Genomic DNA, 20,177 nt, shown 5'->3' on the forward strand with positions numbered 1-20,177 from the left:
TGTTGCTGCAAGTTACTGCTGTTGATGAGACTCACCAATGTCAGGAAAGCCTAACCAGCACGAACACCCAGTGCTACCTCCTTCCATCTTATAGTTATTCATGCAAATCAATAACTAGCACATCAGCATCAATGTGGCTAACACTATTGTTTCTTGTTGCAGGACTAGGGCTGACAGACAGTTAAAAAACAAAACGTAATTGCCAAAACACCATATCAAAATTGAAATGAGCCTGAGAAAATAAGTGCGGGTGCTTGGAAATGAATCCCGGGGCTCAACCAAGGCAAACACCCTCACAAATGAAGCACTGGTTGGTAGACTAAACGAGGCTAATGGCCACAAGACACCAGCCACAGTCACAAAGGCTAGAGGCCATGAACTGTGTCCTTGGCAAGATAAAGTTAAAAGCAAATGTTTTTTATAGCAGCGCAAAATATAATGCTAGAAGGCCCTACATTGGGAACGATGTTCACAACGGTCCTCTCTTGTATGCGCAATTCCCCCACCTTGGAGATCTGAACCCTACGTTTAGGACATTCTGGAACAATCTTCCATTACACTTATAGTCACCCAGACCTCAGTTAGAAGTTCAAAGGTCTTTAGGTGCAGAACTCTTTTGCAAGGCCAGTTCTGTGAAATAATAATGTTTGCTCAAGGTTTTGACCTTAGTGCACAAAGGTACTCCTGGCTAAGAACCGTTGTATCTTGAAAACATGTTAAACATTCCATCTAGACATACACTAAAAGGTATTAATGTCTCTATAACGAAGCTTGCTAAATCTAAGCAGTTGGAATGGAAAGTGTAATCCCAGTAAGGCCTTCGTGTTTAGCATAAATAATGAAAATGTAGTTTGATCTGGGTCTCTCTCTTTGAATGTACAGCTAGTCTCCATGTGCTACTCCTCATGAAGAAGCAATATTAGACCCTTTAACCTTTACCTTTACCTTTCAGTGGTCTTATGCATTCACTACAGGGGGGCCTATGTTTGACCTCACGGTCACAGGTTCGAATCCCGGCAGGTCCACTCTGCCCTTTATCTTTCCAAGGGTGATAAAATGAGTGCCATTAAGTTGGGCAGCAATAAACATCCGTTATCTGTGAATAGCGCTAAGACGCCCCTCTGGGGGTGGACCTGCGCTCTACAAATAAACCTGTTACGTTATGTTACTTAGTGTTTTAGGCTATTAGATCAACCTCTTTGAGGTGAGCATAAGTTCTGCCCCTTTTTATACAGCCTTATGTACAGGTGTAACATATCAATGAACTAGTAAACATCAGTGGTGGTTACCTGACCCGGGTGTTGATGGATTGAAGCAGGCGCTCTAAGGGAACACATGGAGATGAGATGTGATGGCACCCAGTGAACATAAATTGTACAACACAGAAATGACACCAGTGTGATCCCCTTTCTAGAAGACTGCATCCCTTATTAAAATCTTTATGGGAGCATCTTGGCGAATGTTTTGAATGTACCACCAATACCTTTATTACCTGAACAGGTGAGACAAAGCATTAGGTTCCTGAAGGACGAGTCCCACAACAACCTAGAAGGTTCATCTGCTCAGTAAACGTGCCCATTTGTGAGAATTGCCTGATCCTGCAAATTAAGGTGCCAGAACAGAAGCCCTTTGGTTTGAGCTGGTAGCATTTGAATGAATGCAACCTTTGGCTTCCCAGCAAAATGTCCAAATGATTGTTTAAGTTAGGATGTAGCAAGAACAGCAATATTTCTAGGGATGTCCTCCACAAAGACTCCATGTCTTTCGGGTAGTAGATACAAAACCTTCAATATAGAAGGTTTTCTAACAGTCAACAGTTGCCAATGCTCAAAGCACGATAAGGCAGCCACTCTGAAGAGCCCTCCCAGCCTTGGAGGGGAGAAATACTAGCTGGAAGATAGCTCTGAGCGGGAAGTACAGATATAGACCATAACTTGCAACACTTAATCCGTTTCTTCAGGAGGAATTACTGAAATGTCCGACAGAGAAGGAAACCTTGGACATGCTAGATTAGATGGAAGTGAAGGTCTCAGGCATGACCATGTGACTGTGCAAGCAGCAGCACAGCAGGACAATAATATGGAGATACACAGAGGCAGGTCCCAGGCCCTATGTCAGCAGGGTCTGCTTCGGATGGGAGGAGAAATAAATATAATATTGCCCTGGGGACCTAGTAAGGAATGCAGGAACTTCACTTTGGTATCACTCATCAACATGGTTCAGGTGTAGGTACCTATATCTGATTCATCACAGTGACGTGCCGGTGGGGGCAGAATGCAGATATCAACATTGGCTTTCTACATTCTTCTCATGCATGCAGTGAAAGCTTTGGCAAACACCGCTCAATCTCTGGATTGACTACTACCACCTGAGCACCAATGCCCCACGGATGCCAAAGACTTCAGAAGACAGACTGAAGTAAATAAATGAACTGGCAGAAGATGGCAAGGGCAGCCAATGCTAATGCAGGCACAGCGACTTAACAAATGCGTTTTGAGGATCAGATTGAATGCACCTCACAGGACTATACCTCAAACCTCAGCATGTCTGAGGAATCTCTGCATCCCCGACTGGGTCGAACTTCCACCTTAACCTGTATCACCTGCCATTAACCCTATATATCCCCGTCGCAAGATCCTTCAAACTGTACCATGAATGCTCTATCCCTTATTTCCATCATATTACTATATCCCGTTGTTGTACAACCTTTGCAGGTTCACACTAGGCTTGTGCTTTCTAGCACCAGCACATACATACAGGAGAACAGTCATTCCATGCAGTGTTTTTTATGACAGACTAATTACCCTAGCCATTCATGGTCCGTACCATATAGAAATATCGAGGAAACCCCAAAGGATGCGTGGCTCCTCCTGCCTCTGAATCACTGCGTCTTAATAACTGTCGGCTCTTCCTACCGTGCCATCATACAAGAAAGCCCTGAAAACAACCTTCTCCAACGAGCGCACATTGAATGAAAGCAGACTCTGCCCATGACTCCATTACCTGCTATGTGGCCACACTATCCAACCTTTCTTCCAATCCTTAGCAATTGGCTGCATGGAAACATATAGAATTCAGGAGCCCTATGCTGGTGTAGGATGATCCAGAACAGGATATCTAGGGGCAGACAAAGAAACTTCACATCACATGAAATACTCGAATGGAGAGAGCAGTCCCGTATCCGAATTGCTACTATATATTTCACTTCCTGTCCATTATAGGTCACTGGAATATTGAGGAATGGGATCTGGAACACCTAAGGAGAAGATATAATAGAAGCACTAGAACACATGTGATCAGGGTATTGTAAAATGAATGGGTACTTATTTACATTGTTCTGGTAGTGTGGGTCAAGTCCAAGAAGCAGCTCGCAGTTTGGCCATGGAGTTTGAAGGCTGTCTTGAGTCTGATCTCTGTCTTTATCGGAGGATAGGTACACGCTGTGCAGTGTTTGAGGGTGAAACATGGCCAGGCGACTCTCCCGACTAAATGCAACAATCTGAGCTGAAAAATATAATTGTACAATTGCAAGTTCAGAAATCTAGATACAGTGCATAGTATGACGGCACAGAGAGAAGTCAAGCACAGCTTTGCAATCCTGAAGGATGACAGCATAGATGAATTGAAACAAGCATTGGAAAAGCCAATAGGTCTGGCTTGGCACATGTATTGGGTAAGGTTTTAACAGGAGGTTCAACAAAAACAAAATCTTACCCACAGATCAATTGGGTACGCATAGGCGTTTTATTTTCATTGGCTATTGGTAGTACAGTTGTCTTAGAAAAAGGTGTATTATACCCTGACAAATAATGTCAACGCCTCTGCGGTGAGAGGGGCATTGAATGTGCAGTGTCAGGCTACATACAATTGCAAAATGAAATGAACTGCATAAAAAGAAACACATGAAGATAGATTTGGTGTTTGGTTGGAACCACAAGCCCCTCACAATGAGCAACACATTTCAGCGTTCGTAATTTTGGCTTTTTTATTTTACAAAGAGGCTCTTTTTCTTGCATCAGCTGCTGAGTTTTCTACATTTGCTTCAGCCTCACTCCCAGAAAGACTATTTATCTGCTCAGGCCTAGCGCTACAAGCTCAGCATAGGTCTATACACCGAAGAACTTCACCAGTGTCAGCCGAACTACTCTCAAAACAGAACCGCTAGAACCTCTTTCTGCATAAACTGTCACAGATTTAAGGACTGCCGAGTTTGAAGACCAGACAAAAACATTTTTAATGCAAATTTCAGGGCCAGTTTCACTCTGTAATCATGCTAAATCGTTTGCTTTGTCAGCACAAAACGTGCTGCAGTATTCACCAAAAGTAAGTGAATGACATGATTGTTGTGAAAGCACCGATCAACAAATACACTATGCGACTAAAACACTCAATTGTAAGTGACAATGGATCCTGCTAATATGATGCAGAGATTCCATCATTATAATGTATCAGACATAAAATGCAGCACACCTTCCCTTGATAATACAATGCAGTTACTCATTGAACACAATGTGCTACAGATCAAAGTTGTCACACACAAGTAAAGAGCACACTTAATGGAAGCCTCATCCCTGAGGTAATCCGCACATGTAAACACTCTCAGACATTTTTCTACTATTGCAAGATGGGACTTGGTGAAAATATGCAATTGCCCAATGAAAGGTAGGCTCTACACCATGGAGCATCACAAAGCCTCTTATTGTGATTGATTGGGATCTTTGCTATATTTTGTAACCACACTATAATACAGCACAAAAGAACAAACACATCAATATGACGAGCAGCATGGGAATAATAGCTGCTCTTAAATTCAACAGCTCTCTCTCAGACTAAGAGAGTTACAGTAGCTTCGATAAAATGGCTGACAATTTTACAGACATTTAATCGCTCTTCCTGCATCACAAAGTAGCTGATTGACACACAAGTTCAACTTCTGCATCAGCACTAAGCTCAATCTAGACGCAAACAACATTGAACTACAGAGCCCTTGGTGCAAGAAATGTCCTATTACGGAATGAACCACTTGGAGCTAATGTCAGAGGAACATGAGTCAGAGAGGTCGTAGATATTTGAAAGTACAATATGCAGATTGTGAGAATCTGAAGGTCTCATGCTAGATTTATGTGACCTCACAAGGTAGGTCTGCGCTCAATAAAATACTGTAATTGTTGACACATCCCCCTCATGATCAAGCTCACTGACCTCATCTCGAAACTCTGAATAGATCATACCTCATTCCCCATTTTGCGTGATTTCAACAGCTGGACCAGGTTCCCCTATCTAACCCTTCTAGGGTTTACATGGGTAATTTAGAAGGCCTAAACTGAAGCACTCGGACGTAGGCCCAACACATAACAATTGTCACACCTTTGGCCTTCATTTCAGTTGCACGATATCTTAGAGACATGGCTGGTCCAGCAACCACTTTTCAATTCCATTCATGTTAAAACATCCACAACCCCAGACAACTTTACAAAAAAAGCTTTACTGCCATAAAAAGTTGCTGGTTAAAACATTACTTTCTGTCACTAATGGACATCTTGGATGTAACAGCCCGTAAAGCTTAAGTGTCTTCATCATTGCTCCTCCATTTTATACTACATGGCCTTGGCCACTGCACTCCAACCAGATCCTGTAAAGACTCAACCAAGTAACATCTCAATAAATGATTTACCACAGACCATAGCTCTGCAAAATTCACCAAGAGACACAGAGAACGTGCATACAAAGTTATGACTACATTGCTAAATAAAATATACAAAAGTATGATCGATAATGGCAAGTAGGAAAACCTGAATTTCTGCATTACTTCTGAACTCTAACCTCAGAAAAAATATTTGCCCTTTGCCGACCCCCTTTCGAGTTAGGCAACATTTTGTTACCAGACCACAATGGAACCAGACTCTCACCCTAACTGCTACCATGGAGGGCAGTTTCACTTGAAGGTCAAATTAAATGAGGACATGGAATGTAGGCATTGAGGGAAAAGATATGCCTATTTACAGTAGCGCTGCACTAATACTGGGAGGTAGTATTGGTATTTCTCAACATCCGAGGTAATATCGTCTGGCATTTTTAAAGGTGGTAAAGCGGTATTGCTGGTAAGCCCTCATTAGAAATCTGAGTAGGATCAAGAACAGGCCAACATGGAACGGTATATTTAAAATAGGGGGTTTTAGTGGCTGTTACAGGATTGGGCCAAACAAATGATAAAATGCTTCTTAAAAAGAGATTAAACAACAACAGGGTGGCTTCTCCTGGAGTTCAACTTAACTGGCTCACCAATACCAACAGGAATACTTCTCCAGTGCTCAGCCTGATATGGTTCAACAACCACAAGAGGTTTACTTCCTCTTGAGCTGAATAAAAAGTTCTCAGTTTTGCAAGTTTCAATCCAGGCTCCATTCCTGAAGAAGATAGTTGACAGTCACTCACTATCCTAGCGTTTTAAGGGACCCAAACGCTTCTTTTTTGTCTACTGGTTCTGTAGACACCAGTCATCTGCTTCTTGTCCTCAATATAGTGGGAGGACCCTCCAATGGATATCCAAGTCCATCGAAAAGGCTGGGGCTGTATCGGGGCAAGTCTGGGAACCCTCTAAATAGCTTCACCGTGCAATTGATAACCTAGCATCCACTATTGTACCTTGGTCACCGCCTCTCTATCACCTGAAAGCCCTAATTCACTTCCTCTTTGTCACTAAAGGGCCCTCTAATTCTCCTTCTTGCATCTCCTCGTATACCTCTTTGGTTCTACCTCCCACCCATCCTCTGAGGATCCTTCCATATGCCTCAATGTTCTATTTCTTTCTCCCAGTGTGGTTTTCTCATCGTTCTCTCCGAGTTCCCTCTCAACCCCTTCTAGGGCTTTCCTCCAAACCCCCTCATTAGTTTACTTTCTGTCTAACAACTTTGACTTCCTACAACCTCCTTTTGAATACTCCTTTCCACCTTCTCCCTGATACTGGGTTCAATATTCCCCTAGATGGTCTATCCACTTACCTCCTCACAACACCGTCCAACCTCCACTCGGCTGTTCTCTCTGCCTTCCTCCTTTCAACATCCTCTCTAATGTCCTCTCCGCCCGTTCCTCACATCTTCTTCCAACTTCTATGCTCTTTTCTCCCCCTTCCCCCTCAACTGCTGCCAGCCTCCTTCCGGATATTCTCTCCAACCCTTTTTCCAACACTCTCGTCTCCTTTCTCGCCGTTCTCCCCAACTATCCCCCTTTCTCCTCAACCCTTCTATTATCCTCTCTCTGTTCTCCTTATCTTTATCTGTCCCCGTCTCTCCTATGATCTCCTCTCTTTTGTTGCTCACTTCACTCATTACTCTCTCCCTCTCGATCCTTCTCTACCCCCCTCCTCTCCTCTCCCTTATTACTTGCAAATTGTTCTAAATACCGATTTTATGGTTTGATTCATGTTTACTGTTTTGCTTCTACTGTTCTATGTTTTATGTGTTACTTGTTAACTGTAAAGCGCCTTGGATTAAGGTACTATATAAAACAATAAAAACTTCGTCTTTCACCTGTCTCCTTGCACGCTGCATAGACACCAGATAGTCACCTTCAATATGGCACGTCTTGCCAATGCTTCTAAGCATCACCAGACCTAGACTCAACATGGGCAACCAGGGCTTATGGAAACCTAATACTAGCTTAGTTGCCCTGCACCAATATGACAATCCTATGCTCAAACCTACTATTACCCTTAAAATGGCCACCACCCTCCATGACTTGTACACTATCCTCCCATCGCGCTTCTTACCACCCACTACCAACCACTCCGAACCTACGGCATCCTGCAAACCAAAGCACAAGCCTTGCCTTAATAATCCTAGGCCCTGTGGTTTCAAGAGCACTGTTATCTGAATAGCGATTAGCTCAGTTAGAGATGTAAAGAATAACGCACTAACCTGTACATCCAGCTGTAACCAGGAAGGGCAAAGGTACTGACGACTGCGAAGGCTTCCCTATAAGCCAAATCACTCCCTACCCGGATTGAACAACCAGGAGAAGAGAGGACTGTGCCCCCAGGGAAACCCTCTATGGGGAAAAGAAAACCTGCGCGCCACTGAAGACACTGGTTCTGGGCTGGATTCAATGTCCTGGAACTGTGATGCTGAAGTACGAGTTCGGTCGGGAAGAGTTCTGTAGAAATGAGAAAGAGCTGATGAGAGCGGTAAAGGTTGGAAGAGGAGAGTCCCACAGAAACCCTGCGCCTACCTATATCTGCCTCGGATGTTCTAATGCAGACAAATTGCGCTCCGTGTATCAAGGAACTCGGAAGGCTGAAGGGATGGAAGGAACACTCCTGGAAGGTGCGGAAGAGGAGGATGGTTAGTAGAATAGTAGCAAGCAGCAGAATGGCGGGTCTAGGAAGAGAGAAGAGGAAATGACCTGAAAGTAAGTACCATAGAATGAAAGCAACTGTACTTGATTCGGATAGAGGTCCGGAGACACACTGCAGGGGTTCTCGGCGTGTGGAATCAAAGAATCCCTGAATTCTGGAAGATTCAATGCTAAAGCACTAAAGAGGGAAAAGGGTTAGCAATCGAACACAAGTGAGAGAGTAAAGATCCCTAGGAGGTGATCACTTACGAAGCGTCTGGGCTAAAGGAGTAGCGACGCGCGGAGGCAAAGCAATCGGTTCCTTATATCCAGTAACATGACCCTCTAGCGGTGTCTGAGAAGTACGCGAAACAACTATGCCGGCACTCAAAGAATAGCAAGAAAGGTACGCCACCATGCTGGGGATTCACAAATGCGGAACGGCACGTCCTGCCGCGATGCCACAAGGACCAACGTTTATAGCAGGATGTAACAGTATGCCCCCTGCGCAAAGGCGGGGAACCCGGCTTTCCGGGATGCAGCCGGAAGAACTTGCGAACCAAATGAGGGGCATGAACCCCTGAAGCTGGTTCCCAGGACCTATCAGCCGGAGAAAACCCCTTCAAAATCGATCAGGAACTGAAGACGCCCCCTGTGGTAACAGGAATCACAAATAGCAGCCACTTCGAATTCAGGTCCCGTAGCAGTAGATACCGGGGGAGGACGAGAAACAGGGGAGCGTATAAAACAATCTGGTACTCCCATCTTAATCTGGGAGAGGTGAAACACAGGATGTATCCAAGACCAAGAAGGAGGCAGTGAGAGTCTGATTGCTGCTGTGCCCACCAGGGACACTACCCTGACGGGACCAAAAAACCGGGGAGACAGCTTAGAAGGAACCAAATGGCGAGGAAGAAATCGAGAAGACAGCCATACACTGTCACCAATTGAAACCTTTGGAGCTGGCCTTCGATGGTGATCCGCAATCTCCTTGGCCCAATCCTGAGCCGAGCGAAGAGCCTTTTGAGCTACTAGATGACCCTGTTGAATGTCTGCAACAAGCCGGTCCATTCCGGGACAACGGGAAGGAGTGGGTGAAATGGTCGGAACGTACACTGGATGGTAACCATAAGTGCAATAGAAAGGGCTGGTCTTCAATGCCGAATGCTTGGCGTTATTATAGGCGAATTCCGCCAATGGTAAGAGATCAACCCAGTCGTCTTGGGCCGCTGATATGAAACAACGTAAATAGCATTCCAGCATTTGATTCAAGCCCGTTGTTTGCCCGTTAGTCTGTGGGTGATACCCTGAGCTCAGTGCCCTTCTGATGCCCAAAAAGGAGCACAAATCCTGCCAAAAAGAGAGATTTACTGGGGTCCCCGGTCCGACATGATTTTGTCTGGTACCCCATGACGTGAGAAGATATCAGAAATGAAGACTCTGGCCATCTGGTCTGCATAAGAAAGTTTAGACAAAGGGGTGAAGTGAGCCATCTTTGTGAAATAGTCTATCGTAACCATAATCACAGAGTGATGAGAGGATTGGGGAAGATCCACTATGAAATCTGTAGAGATCCTCTGCCAGGGTCTTTCGGGGATAGGCATTCGGGTAAGTAATCCCAACGGAGGCTGTCTAGGTGATTTGGACTACAGACAGGTAACACACGCAGAGACATAGTCATGCACATCTGAGAGAAGATCAGGCCACCAGAAATGACGTTGGATGAGGTCTAACGTGGACTGATATCCACGATGTCCAGCTGCTTTAGAATCATGAAACATATATAGTACCTCCTTCCAAAGGGTGGTGGAAGGTACTAGTACTTGCTCCTTATGAAAGAAAATTCCATTGCTCCTCGTTAATTGGTATCTCCGTTCGAGATCTTCACAGGACTGAAGATGTAGAATAGTGTCCTGCTTAACGGTATGGAGAAAATCAGTTAGTACTGAAATGAATCGAGCCCTGGGAAACAGACTCTCTGGGCTAAACCTAGCCGTAGGATGGTCCTTCCGAGATAGAGCGTCTGCTCTAAGATTTTGGCTTCCCGGTAAGAAGGTGAATATAATACGATAGGGGAGGAAAAAGTGTGCCCAACGTACTTGACGACTATTAGTAGTTTGGGCCTGTTGAAGCACTTTCAGGTTTTGATGATCAGTACGGACTTCCACAGGGAATGGAGACCCCAATAACAGATGTCTCCACTCCTCAAATGATTTCTTGATGGCCAGTAGTTCTTTTTCCAGTACCGAGTAGTTGACTTCCGAGGGATTAAAGGTCTTGGATAAATAGGCAACTGGTAACCCCACTCCTTGGCTGGACTTCTGCAGGAGGACTGCTCCCAAAGCATAGTGAGATGCGTCAGTCTCTAGAATAAACTGCTTGGACTGGTCAGGGGTAGACAAAATTGGGGCAGAGGAAAACAATCTTTTCAGTTTATCAAAGGCCTCTTCCGTCCTTGAATCCCAAGAAAAGGGTACATCTTTTTTTAACAATCTTGTGATGGGAAGAATGATGTCGGAAAAACATGGGATGAATTTACGATAGAAATTTGCGAAGCCCAGAAACCGTTGTATCTCTTTAATGTTTGATGGAGACGGCCATTCCAATACGGCCGATACCTTTCTGGGGTCCATCGACACTCCCTGAGCCGATAGCACGAACCCCAGATAATTGACCTGAGTCTTGTGGACTTCGCATTTCTTCGCCTTGCAATACAAATGATTAGCTTGAAGTCGGTCTAGGACTACCTTCACATGCCGGATGTGATCCGTTTCATTAGCTGAGAAAACCAATATGTCGTTCAAATATACAATCACATAGTGCAATAAGATGTCCGCAAACAAATGGTCCATGAATCTTTGAAATATGGCTGGGGCATTTGAGAGGCCAAAAGGCATTACCTGATACTCATAATGCCCAAAAGGTGTTCGGAAGGCTTTCTTCCATTCATCTCCGGGAGCGATACGGATGCGATGATAAGCCTCTCGGAGATCCAATTTTGTGTAAATGGAAGCCCCTTGCACTGCTTCGAGAATGTCTGGAATTAGGGGAATCGGATATTTGTCTGGTACTGTGATCTTGTTGAGGCCCCTATAGTCGATACAAGGTCGGAGCTCCTCAGTGTCTTTCTTTGGAATAAAGAATAGAGATGCCCCGGCAGAGGAGGTGGATTCAGTAATTAGGCCATTTTGCAAGTTGGTATGAAGGTACTCCTTGAGAGCCTCTTTCTCTCACTGGGATAAAACATACATTCTTCCAAATGGAACTGGCTGATCGGGAATCAACTCTATATGACAGTCATCTCTCCGATGCGGAGGTAAGGTAGGAAATTGTGGTGTGGAAAATACCGATAAGTATTTCTGGTAGCATACAGGGACGTTTCCTAACTGGGAAATCGCTGTGATCTGAGTGTGACTGGGCTCTTGTGGAGAGATATGAAGTCCCACAGATTCATGGGAGAGACAGTGAGTCACACAATATTCCGACCCCAGAAATAGGGTACCAACAGACCAGTTTATAAACGGATTGTGTAACCGTAACCAGGGCAAGCCTAGTATGATGGGAAAATGTGCTGCCTTGATCAAATCAAAGGTAAGGGTTTCCTTATGAGAAGCTATTAAACATGTTAAGGGTTTAGTTTGCTCCCGAATAGGGCCAGAGCTTAAAGGGCTCCCATCCAACCCTTGAATGGGCATAATGCAAATCTTAGCGATCCGGGCAATTCCTTTGCTTTCGGTCCATTTTTCGACAATGAAATTTCCTGCAGCTCAGCAATCCACTAAAGCCGGAACCCTCTGAATTACTTGGTCTTGGAACATCAGAGTCAGTGACACCACCACCATAGTAAGATCCTGTGATTGGGACGCGTGTGATACGTCTATCTGGGTCGAGGAACCTCTTTCTTTTTTCCCAGCCGTGGTTCCTCCTACGACTGGGATTTGGATTTTCCCGAGGCTTGTGTTCCTGTTCTGCGGGGCGGTACCGTCGGAAAATCTCGTAACACATGGGTGGAGGAACCGCAATACATGCATAGGCCTAGTGTTTTACGTCGTTCCTTTTCATTCAAAGATAGTGGACCTCGGGCTGTCCCAATCTGCATAGGCTCTTCTGTCTGTGGGGTCTTGCTAGGTGTTTGGTAGTGCTTGCATCGTGGACGAAACCCCTTTCCTTTCTTTCTTTCAGCTAATCTCTCTTGGAGATGATAGTCCATCTGCATGGTGATGGTGATCATGTCAGCTAAGTTGGCAGGACGGGGAACTCTGGACACTTCATCCTTTAGCTCCTCAGTGAGTCCTCTTTGGAATAACGTAAGAAGAGTGTCGTCCGTCCAATTAGTTTCAGAGGATAACTGTTTAAACAAGGTAATGTAAGCCAGGAGATCCTCTTTCCCTTGCCTAAGATCGAGGAGTTTCTCCTGGGAGGCCACTGATATCTCTTGTCTGTTAAACATGGACTTAAGGCTGTTAGTAAAGGCTGGATACGAATCCAGGATCGCATTTCCCGAGGTAACTAATGGGGTTGCCCATGCTAATGCAGGGCCAGAAAGGTGAGAAATCAGAAAACCCACTTTGTCCTTATCAGTAGGGAAATATCTTGGTTTGAATGTAAACTGTACTGTGCAACTATCCAAAAACGTTTAATTTATGTGGATTTCCATCAAATTTGCCCGAAGGCAGAGAGGACGGAGGGTTCTCAGGGGCTACTCGAGCTATTTGTTGACGGAGCTGCGCATTGTCCTGCTTGACACTTTACAGTTCCATCGACATGGACTGCATGGCGGCCATGAGTTGTTGCATTTGCTGTTCCATGGTCACTTGCCAGATGTACCGAAAAGAAATTTCTTTAGGGCGTCGCTATCTGTTATCTGAATAGCGATTAGCTCAGTTAGAGATGTAAAGAATAACGCACTAACCTGTACATCCAGCTGTAACCGGGAAAGGCAAACGTACTGACGACTGCGAAGGCTTCCCTATAAGCCCAATCACTCCCTACCCGGATTGAACAACCAGGAGAAGAGAGGACTGTGACCCCAGGGAAACCCTCTATGGGGAAAAAAAAACCTGCGCAGCACTGAAGACACTGGTTCAAGGCTGGATTCAATGTCCTGGAATCTTGCGGGAACTGTGATGCTGAAGTACGAGTTTGGTCGGGAAGAGTTCTGTAGAAATGAGAAAGAGCTGATGAGAGAGGTAAAGGTCGGAAGAGGAGAGTCCCACAGAAACCCTGCACTTACCTATATCTGCCTCGGATGTTCTAATGCAGACAAATTGCGCTCCGTGTATCAAGGAACTCGGAAGGCTGAAGGGATGGAAGGAACACTCCTGGAAGGTACGGAAGAGGAGGATGGTTAGTAGAATAGTAGCAAGCAGCAGAATGGCGGGTCTAGGAAGAGAGAAGAGTAAATGACCTGAAAGTAAGTACCATAGAATGAAAGCAACTGTACTAGATTCGGATAGTGGTCCCGAGACACACTGCAGGGGTTCTCGGTGGGTGGAATCAAAGAATCCCTGAATTCTGGAAGATTCAATGCTAAAGCACACAAGAGGGAAAAGGGTTAGCAATCGAACACAAGTCAGAGAGTAAAGATCCCTAGGAGGTGATCACTTACGAAGCGTCTGGGCTAAAGGAGTAGCGACGCGCGGAGGCAAAGCATCAGTTCCTTATATCCGGTCACATGACCCGCTGGCGGCGTCTGAGAAGTACGTGAAACAACTATGCCGGCACTCAAAGAATAGCAAGAAAGGTACGCCACCATGCTGGGGGGATTCACAAATGCGGAACGGCACGTCCTGCCGCGATGCCACAAGGACCAACGTTTATAGCAGGATGTAACAAGCACTTCTCTCAACCCCCCATCTAACTGCCCCAGCCAACCATGCCTACCAGCCGTATGCAACCTCAGGCTCTTGTCCCGAATATCTCTAGCCTCACCACCACTGCAAACAACTACCCCCTCTCTCAAATGGAGAAAAGCACATCTCAAATCAAGAATTCTTCACCACACCACCAGGAGATTTCACCAGCCACCCTGCCTAACCACCTTGAAGGCCCCGTCTGTGAACTCAACCACCATCAAACTGAACCAGACGGATTCCACACTTAATTCCCTGAACAACACTAACATCAGCACACCCACCACCTTTAAGAGCACCCTACATTCACATACATTGATGCTCGTACTAAGCGTTGAGCTCAACTCAACGTATCAAGACACACCCAACATTAAAGCCCCTACACTCAAAGGTACACTCAACAATGCTAGGTCACTCTTAGCACATACGTTAGACATCGCTGACCTAATCACCACTAACAACCTAGACTTCTTAGCTATTAATGAAACATGGCTCCGTGCAACAGCTGGTCCGTCACTATTTCTAGCCATCCCTGACAGTTATTCTATCTTCAGGACAGATAGACTGGGCGCCAAAGGAGGAGGAGTAGCAATCATTGCCTAAAAACAACTCCAAATAAGGGAAGTCCCTAACCAATCATTCTTCTCAGGAGAATTACTCTCCATCAAATTGTCCTTTACCCACTCTAGCACCTTGACCCTCCACCTCATATACAGACCCCCTGGCGCAGTCCCCTCTTTCGAAGAAGATGTGGCCCAACTTCTCTCAATGAACACTAAACCATCATCCCAAATTATTCTGTTGGGCGACCTAAACTTGGGCCTCAACGATCCAAAGGACGACTATGCCTCTACCCTCACTAACATTATGAAAGCGTTAGGCTTCATAAACCTAATTACCAACCCTACTCATACCAAAAGCCGAACACTCGATTGGCTGGCAGACCATAACTGCAATATCAAGATCCTGTCCAACACACCTTGTCCTTGGTGTGACCACCACCTCACAGCACTCACAATACCTAAAAACAAGACTAGACACCCCACCCATCCAAGCCCCAGCTGCACTATCCAGACATTTTTGCAATATTACGCCTAAAAAACTACTACCACTAATGCTTCCTATAACAGAACAGCAGAATTATACTGGCAACGGCCCACACACAATGGTGGAGCTCTAGAACCAAACCTGCCTAGCGGCCATTGACAAAGTAGCACTGCTAAGCCTGCGCAAAGCCAAACCATATGCGCACCTCAACTCATGGTACACCCCCAATCTTAAAACCCTACGCAGCACTAAGAGAACAGCTGAGTCCAATTGGATAAAATCCCCTACTGACCTGAACAAAGATATCTTCAACACTGCCTCTAAAAACTATAAAAAAGGCTATCCTACTAACCAAAAGCTCCACTTATAATGACAGAATCGCCAAAGCCAACTCTGGTCCCAAAGAACTATTCACTATCCTGCGCGAGCATGAGTGACCAGTGCCTCCCCAAGAATCATGCATCAAAGACATTGCCTGCTGCACAGATATTCAAAAAGCTCTTCTAGAAAAGAAAAAAAAAATCGCCTGGCTCCAGTCAAAAATGGAACAAAAAAGGTTGAAACTCTCTCTAAATCAAGCTGTGCAGATCCCTATATACTCAGCACAGAACCCTATCACCAGCTTTAACTTCGCCCCTGTCACAACAATGGAAGTGTGAAAAATCATCTCAAGCCTCAAACCTTCCCAATGCCAAAGCGACATATGCCCAGCCTCTCTCATTAAAGAATGCGCGTCCGAATTTACCCCTTTTATCACAACATAAATCAACGCCTCCTTTGAAACTAACACCATCCCCTCCAACCGCAAAGACGCGTGGGTTCTCCCATTACTTAAGAAACCTACCTTAGACCATAACATACCCTCTAACTACCTCCTGTAGCAACAGTTCCTTTCCTCCTCAAAATACTCGATCGAGTAGCCTACCTGCAAATTCAAAATCACCTAGAAACTAACAACCTCTTAGGCATCTACCAATCAGGCTTCTGACCAGGACACGGCACAGAGACAGCCTTGTTGGACCTTGAAATACAAATGGACGAGACTAAAGAACGGCAAACTAGGACTCCTCCTCCTCCTGCTCGACTTATTAGCGGCCTTCAATTTAGTCAACCACAAAATACTATGTAATCACCTAGCCTCAGCAGATAAATGCTCTACTAATGCCATACATTGGCTAGAGTCCTTACACACTGACAGACCTGAGTCTTTTCACCAATTGCAGCAGCACTGCCAGCCCGTGTCACCTGTGGAGTACCGCAAAGATCTTGCGTATCCCCTATAATAAACAATATTTTCACAAAACCCCTATTCGACCTCTTTGATGATCTATGTGTCACCGACACTAACTACACAGATGACACACAAATCCTCATACGTATAACAGGCATTTATGACCTCAACACTAAATCACTAAATGAAATCTACCAAACGATCCAGGCATGGATGGCCCAACACAGCCTCTGCCTCAACGATGAAAAGACAGCACTACTCATCATAGTGTCACAACACTATTTAAATAAACTTGACGATGCCTTCAAATCTTTTACGATTGACATTATCACCATCAATGTCTCTAAGGAAGTAGAAACCTTGGGCATCTACCTCGATTCAGCCCTCACATTAACGAGACAAGTCAAGGCCACATTTACTGCGGCAGTTTACATATCTAAGCTTAATAACACTTGTAGACCTTTCTTGTCATCAGTCAGCTGGATCACATTGGCCAGAGCCCTTATCTTATCCAGATTAGACTACTGCAACGCCCTCTACACGAGTACCAACAAACCCAAAATAAAAAAACTACAGGTGATCCAAAACAGCACTCAATATCTCTAAAAAGTTGCATATTACTGCAGAGAGAGGCAAAGCCCACAGGCTACTGGTCTATAATCAAATTCTCTTCAAAACCCTCTCACCTACACACAAATGCATCTCAGCCCACAAATACCTATCCAATAAAATTGCAAAGAACAAATCTAACAGACCTACTCGCACTGCCGTCGCGCATCTTCTCACCATTCCCAAAAACAAACTACAGAAAGCAGGGGGCAAGAGTTTCCCAGTGGTAGCTGCCAAATACTACAACGCATTAACTCTACCACTAAGATTGGTTCTCTGCTATTAGCCTATCTATACTGATTATGTATACCCCACACGTATGCATTAACATGTGCTGTACTACCAATGTAACCTGTACCTGAAAGTGTGTCAAATTGTAACACTATGTACTGCTCTTAAGAATTTCAGCGCCAAGATACCTCAGGGTTGGGAGCGCTTTACAAATGTCAAAATTAATAAATAAATATGCCCAGGTGCTCTCAAAACGTGCCAGCTGTTTCTATCCCATGGCCAGGTACTGTCAGCATTTGCCATGTATTGCCATGATATGACCAGGTAGTAACATCATGTGGCGTAATATGCCAGGTATTGCCTCATATGGTTGTATTCTAAAATAATGTTATATTGTTGGTGTACAGCCCAGTCATGGTGCATCAAATGTTTCATGGAGCCACAAGTGGAAAGGAGGGAAGTGGGAACGTAAGACCAGTGGGGGCGAAGGGTGAGGTTGAAGGGGAGAGATTACACCATTATCAGTTCTTGAAGCATTTAGACCTCCAGGCAAAGGAAGGAGGAGACGAGCAAAAGAAAAAAAAATTACCTAAGTGCCTAGATGATACACTGCAGGACAGGTGGGCAGAAAGTAACCCATGACATCATGGCATAGTTGGTATAGTCCGCATCTTTGCAGAGTCTCAGTACTATGCTTGACAAGTACTCATGACCAGAAATGGTAGCAGGGAGGGTCCGTGCCCAGTGATGGACATCCATGGGGTTCTGTTACACTCACCTCGTCTCTGCAGAGGCATTGGGGCATGGTTGCAGCCCTCCCTGAACTTGAATCCCCCCCCTTTTCAAGCCTCTCCCTCAGTAGAAAAGCTGTGAGCGGTGATACGTGGTGATACTGCTCCTGCGTGGAGATAAGAGTGAGTGAGGGTGCCAATCTGTGATTGTTGTACCTCTCAAACCCTTCACCCCAAAGTACAGTTTCTGTGCGCATACGCCGGCCCATAAAGCTCACCTGTGAATTATGCAAGATAAGCTCTCCGTCCTTCTACTTCTGGCAGGGGCGCGTCGAATGGGATCTAGTTCCTTCACTGATCCCTGATAAGGATTAGTCCAGTCCAGCTGCGACTATGCTTCTCCTTATGATTGGTAAGTCTTTCTTGAGCTCTTGTGATGCTGTTCGTTCTGTTTTATGTCTTTATATGTTGCTCCTATTTATGCCCGCAATAATGTCTCTCTTCTTTTTTCTTCCCTTAGATGGGAATGCGGCCTCAATGCAGCTGTGAGACGCAAAACGCGGAAGGATGGAAGATGGATGATACCGCACTGTTCGACAGCAGTTAAGTGATGGTTTAAGGAAAGCGCAAAGTATGGCGAAGCGCAACCTTAAACTGACAGTTTTTTCGATGTCTAACCTGGTCTTCTGTTTTTCCTTGCAGGCGCTGCGGTTGACGATGGAGCGTGTCGTGCTGCGGTGCCAAGATGAAGATTTCAGCGTTCCAGAAAGTGTAAAGATGAATACTTGGTTCGCCTAAGAGATGTACACGTAAGAACAGCTTCCCCCAGTTGGTAAGTATGCTGGCAGGAAGCAGGATGTCCAGGAAGCAGGATCTTCAAAGGTAAGTCTGACCTCAGGCAACGGTGAGCGTTACGCTGCTTGCAAGTGCAGAATAACGCGAAGCGTCTGTCTTGAGGATCGGGGCAGCTTATATAGCCGAGATCGTGGGCACGCCCATTAGGGCCGGCTTACCAGCCACACCCTGCTTCTCCTAGAGAGTGAGCATGTGCGAAGGCAATCCATTAGCAGCCACACCCAAGAATACACTTGGGGCTGCTTAATGGATGGAATGTTCAAGGTTAATGCATCCTGCTCAATGGATGGAATGTTCAAGGTTAATGCATCTGAAGTGCTATGTCCATAATAAACGCTTTTTGGTGTTATATGGATGTTCTTGTTTACTTTTGTTCATGAGCATGGTGCTGAAGGTGCCAGGACAGTGTCCACCCAGGTCTCCTGCCTGTGCATGTGACCCCTGCATGCCTGTGCCCCTGACTTCATGACCATGACAGGTTCTATGTGATATTTACGCATATTAAAGGCCGAACACAAAAAAGACAGATTTCGTTCAGCCATTTTCTTGTAACCTTTAATATGTGGAAATGTCACACTTCAATGACCGCAAACCCCCCACCCCCAGAATCTGATCCCCGCCCACCCCAACCCCTACTGTGCTGGCCGATTTAATGAAAATAGGGGGGTTTCCCCCAAAAACCCCTTTCCTCCACCCACCACCACCCAGGCCCTCCCTCCTCTACTTACCGTCACCACAGAAACACTAACACAGCCACACACACACTTACATTTACCCACTCCTTGCCCTTTCCGCTCCTCTCCCCAAACATTATACACACACACACACACACACATACTTACTTTCCCGGGCCGCAGCGACTTCCCTCTTCCAGGACCGTTGTGCCTGTTAGTCGCAGGAGTTGACAGTTCTATTTAGAAAACTGCTTTCTTCACTTAGTAACCATCCAGGGATATAGCGACAGGGGCCAAACCACCATCAGAAGGCAGGTTTGAGGAGGTGGGTCTTGCATGTTTTTCCAAACTTGGAGTGGATTTCTTCCGGTCTTATACTAAGTGAGCTGTTCCAGGGGATGAAGGCACTGGATATCACAGACCTGAGACCTACCTTATTTTCTTTTATCACGGTATTCTTCAGAGGGATTATTCACTGAAGCTGATCAGAGGATCCAAGGCAGGTTATATGCCTTAGTGAATAGTCTGAGGTAGATGGCACCAATGCTGGTCCTATCTTTGAGTAGAGCACATAGGATCTTTACTTTGATTCTTTGTTTCAGAGACAGCCAATTAA

At 45.3% G+C, this 20,177-nt stretch overlaps 1 protein-coding gene across 1 annotated transcript in view; it reads right to left on the bottom strand.

Annotated features, from left to right (window-relative positions):
* DNAH14 (dynein axonemal heavy chain 14) overlaps positions 1–20,177 on the bottom strand; it is a 2,000,441-nt gene that overhangs the window by 1,614,255 nt on the left and 366,009 nt on the right. Inside the window, exon 16 of the mRNA XM_069608705.1 lies at positions 3,332–3,504. Within this exon, the coding sequence (XP_069464806.1) occupies positions 3,332–3,504 (173 nt within the window). The remainder of the gene's footprint in view (positions 1–3,331; positions 3,505–20,177) is intronic.

This window comes from Ambystoma mexicanum, chromosome 4q (genome assembly GCF_040938575.1).
Source record: "Ambystoma mexicanum isolate Mex_15411 chromosome 4q, UKY_AmexF1_1, whole genome shotgun sequence".
Classification (NCBI taxonomy): domain Eukaryota; kingdom Metazoa; phylum Chordata; class Amphibia; order Caudata; family Ambystomatidae; genus Ambystoma; species Ambystoma mexicanum.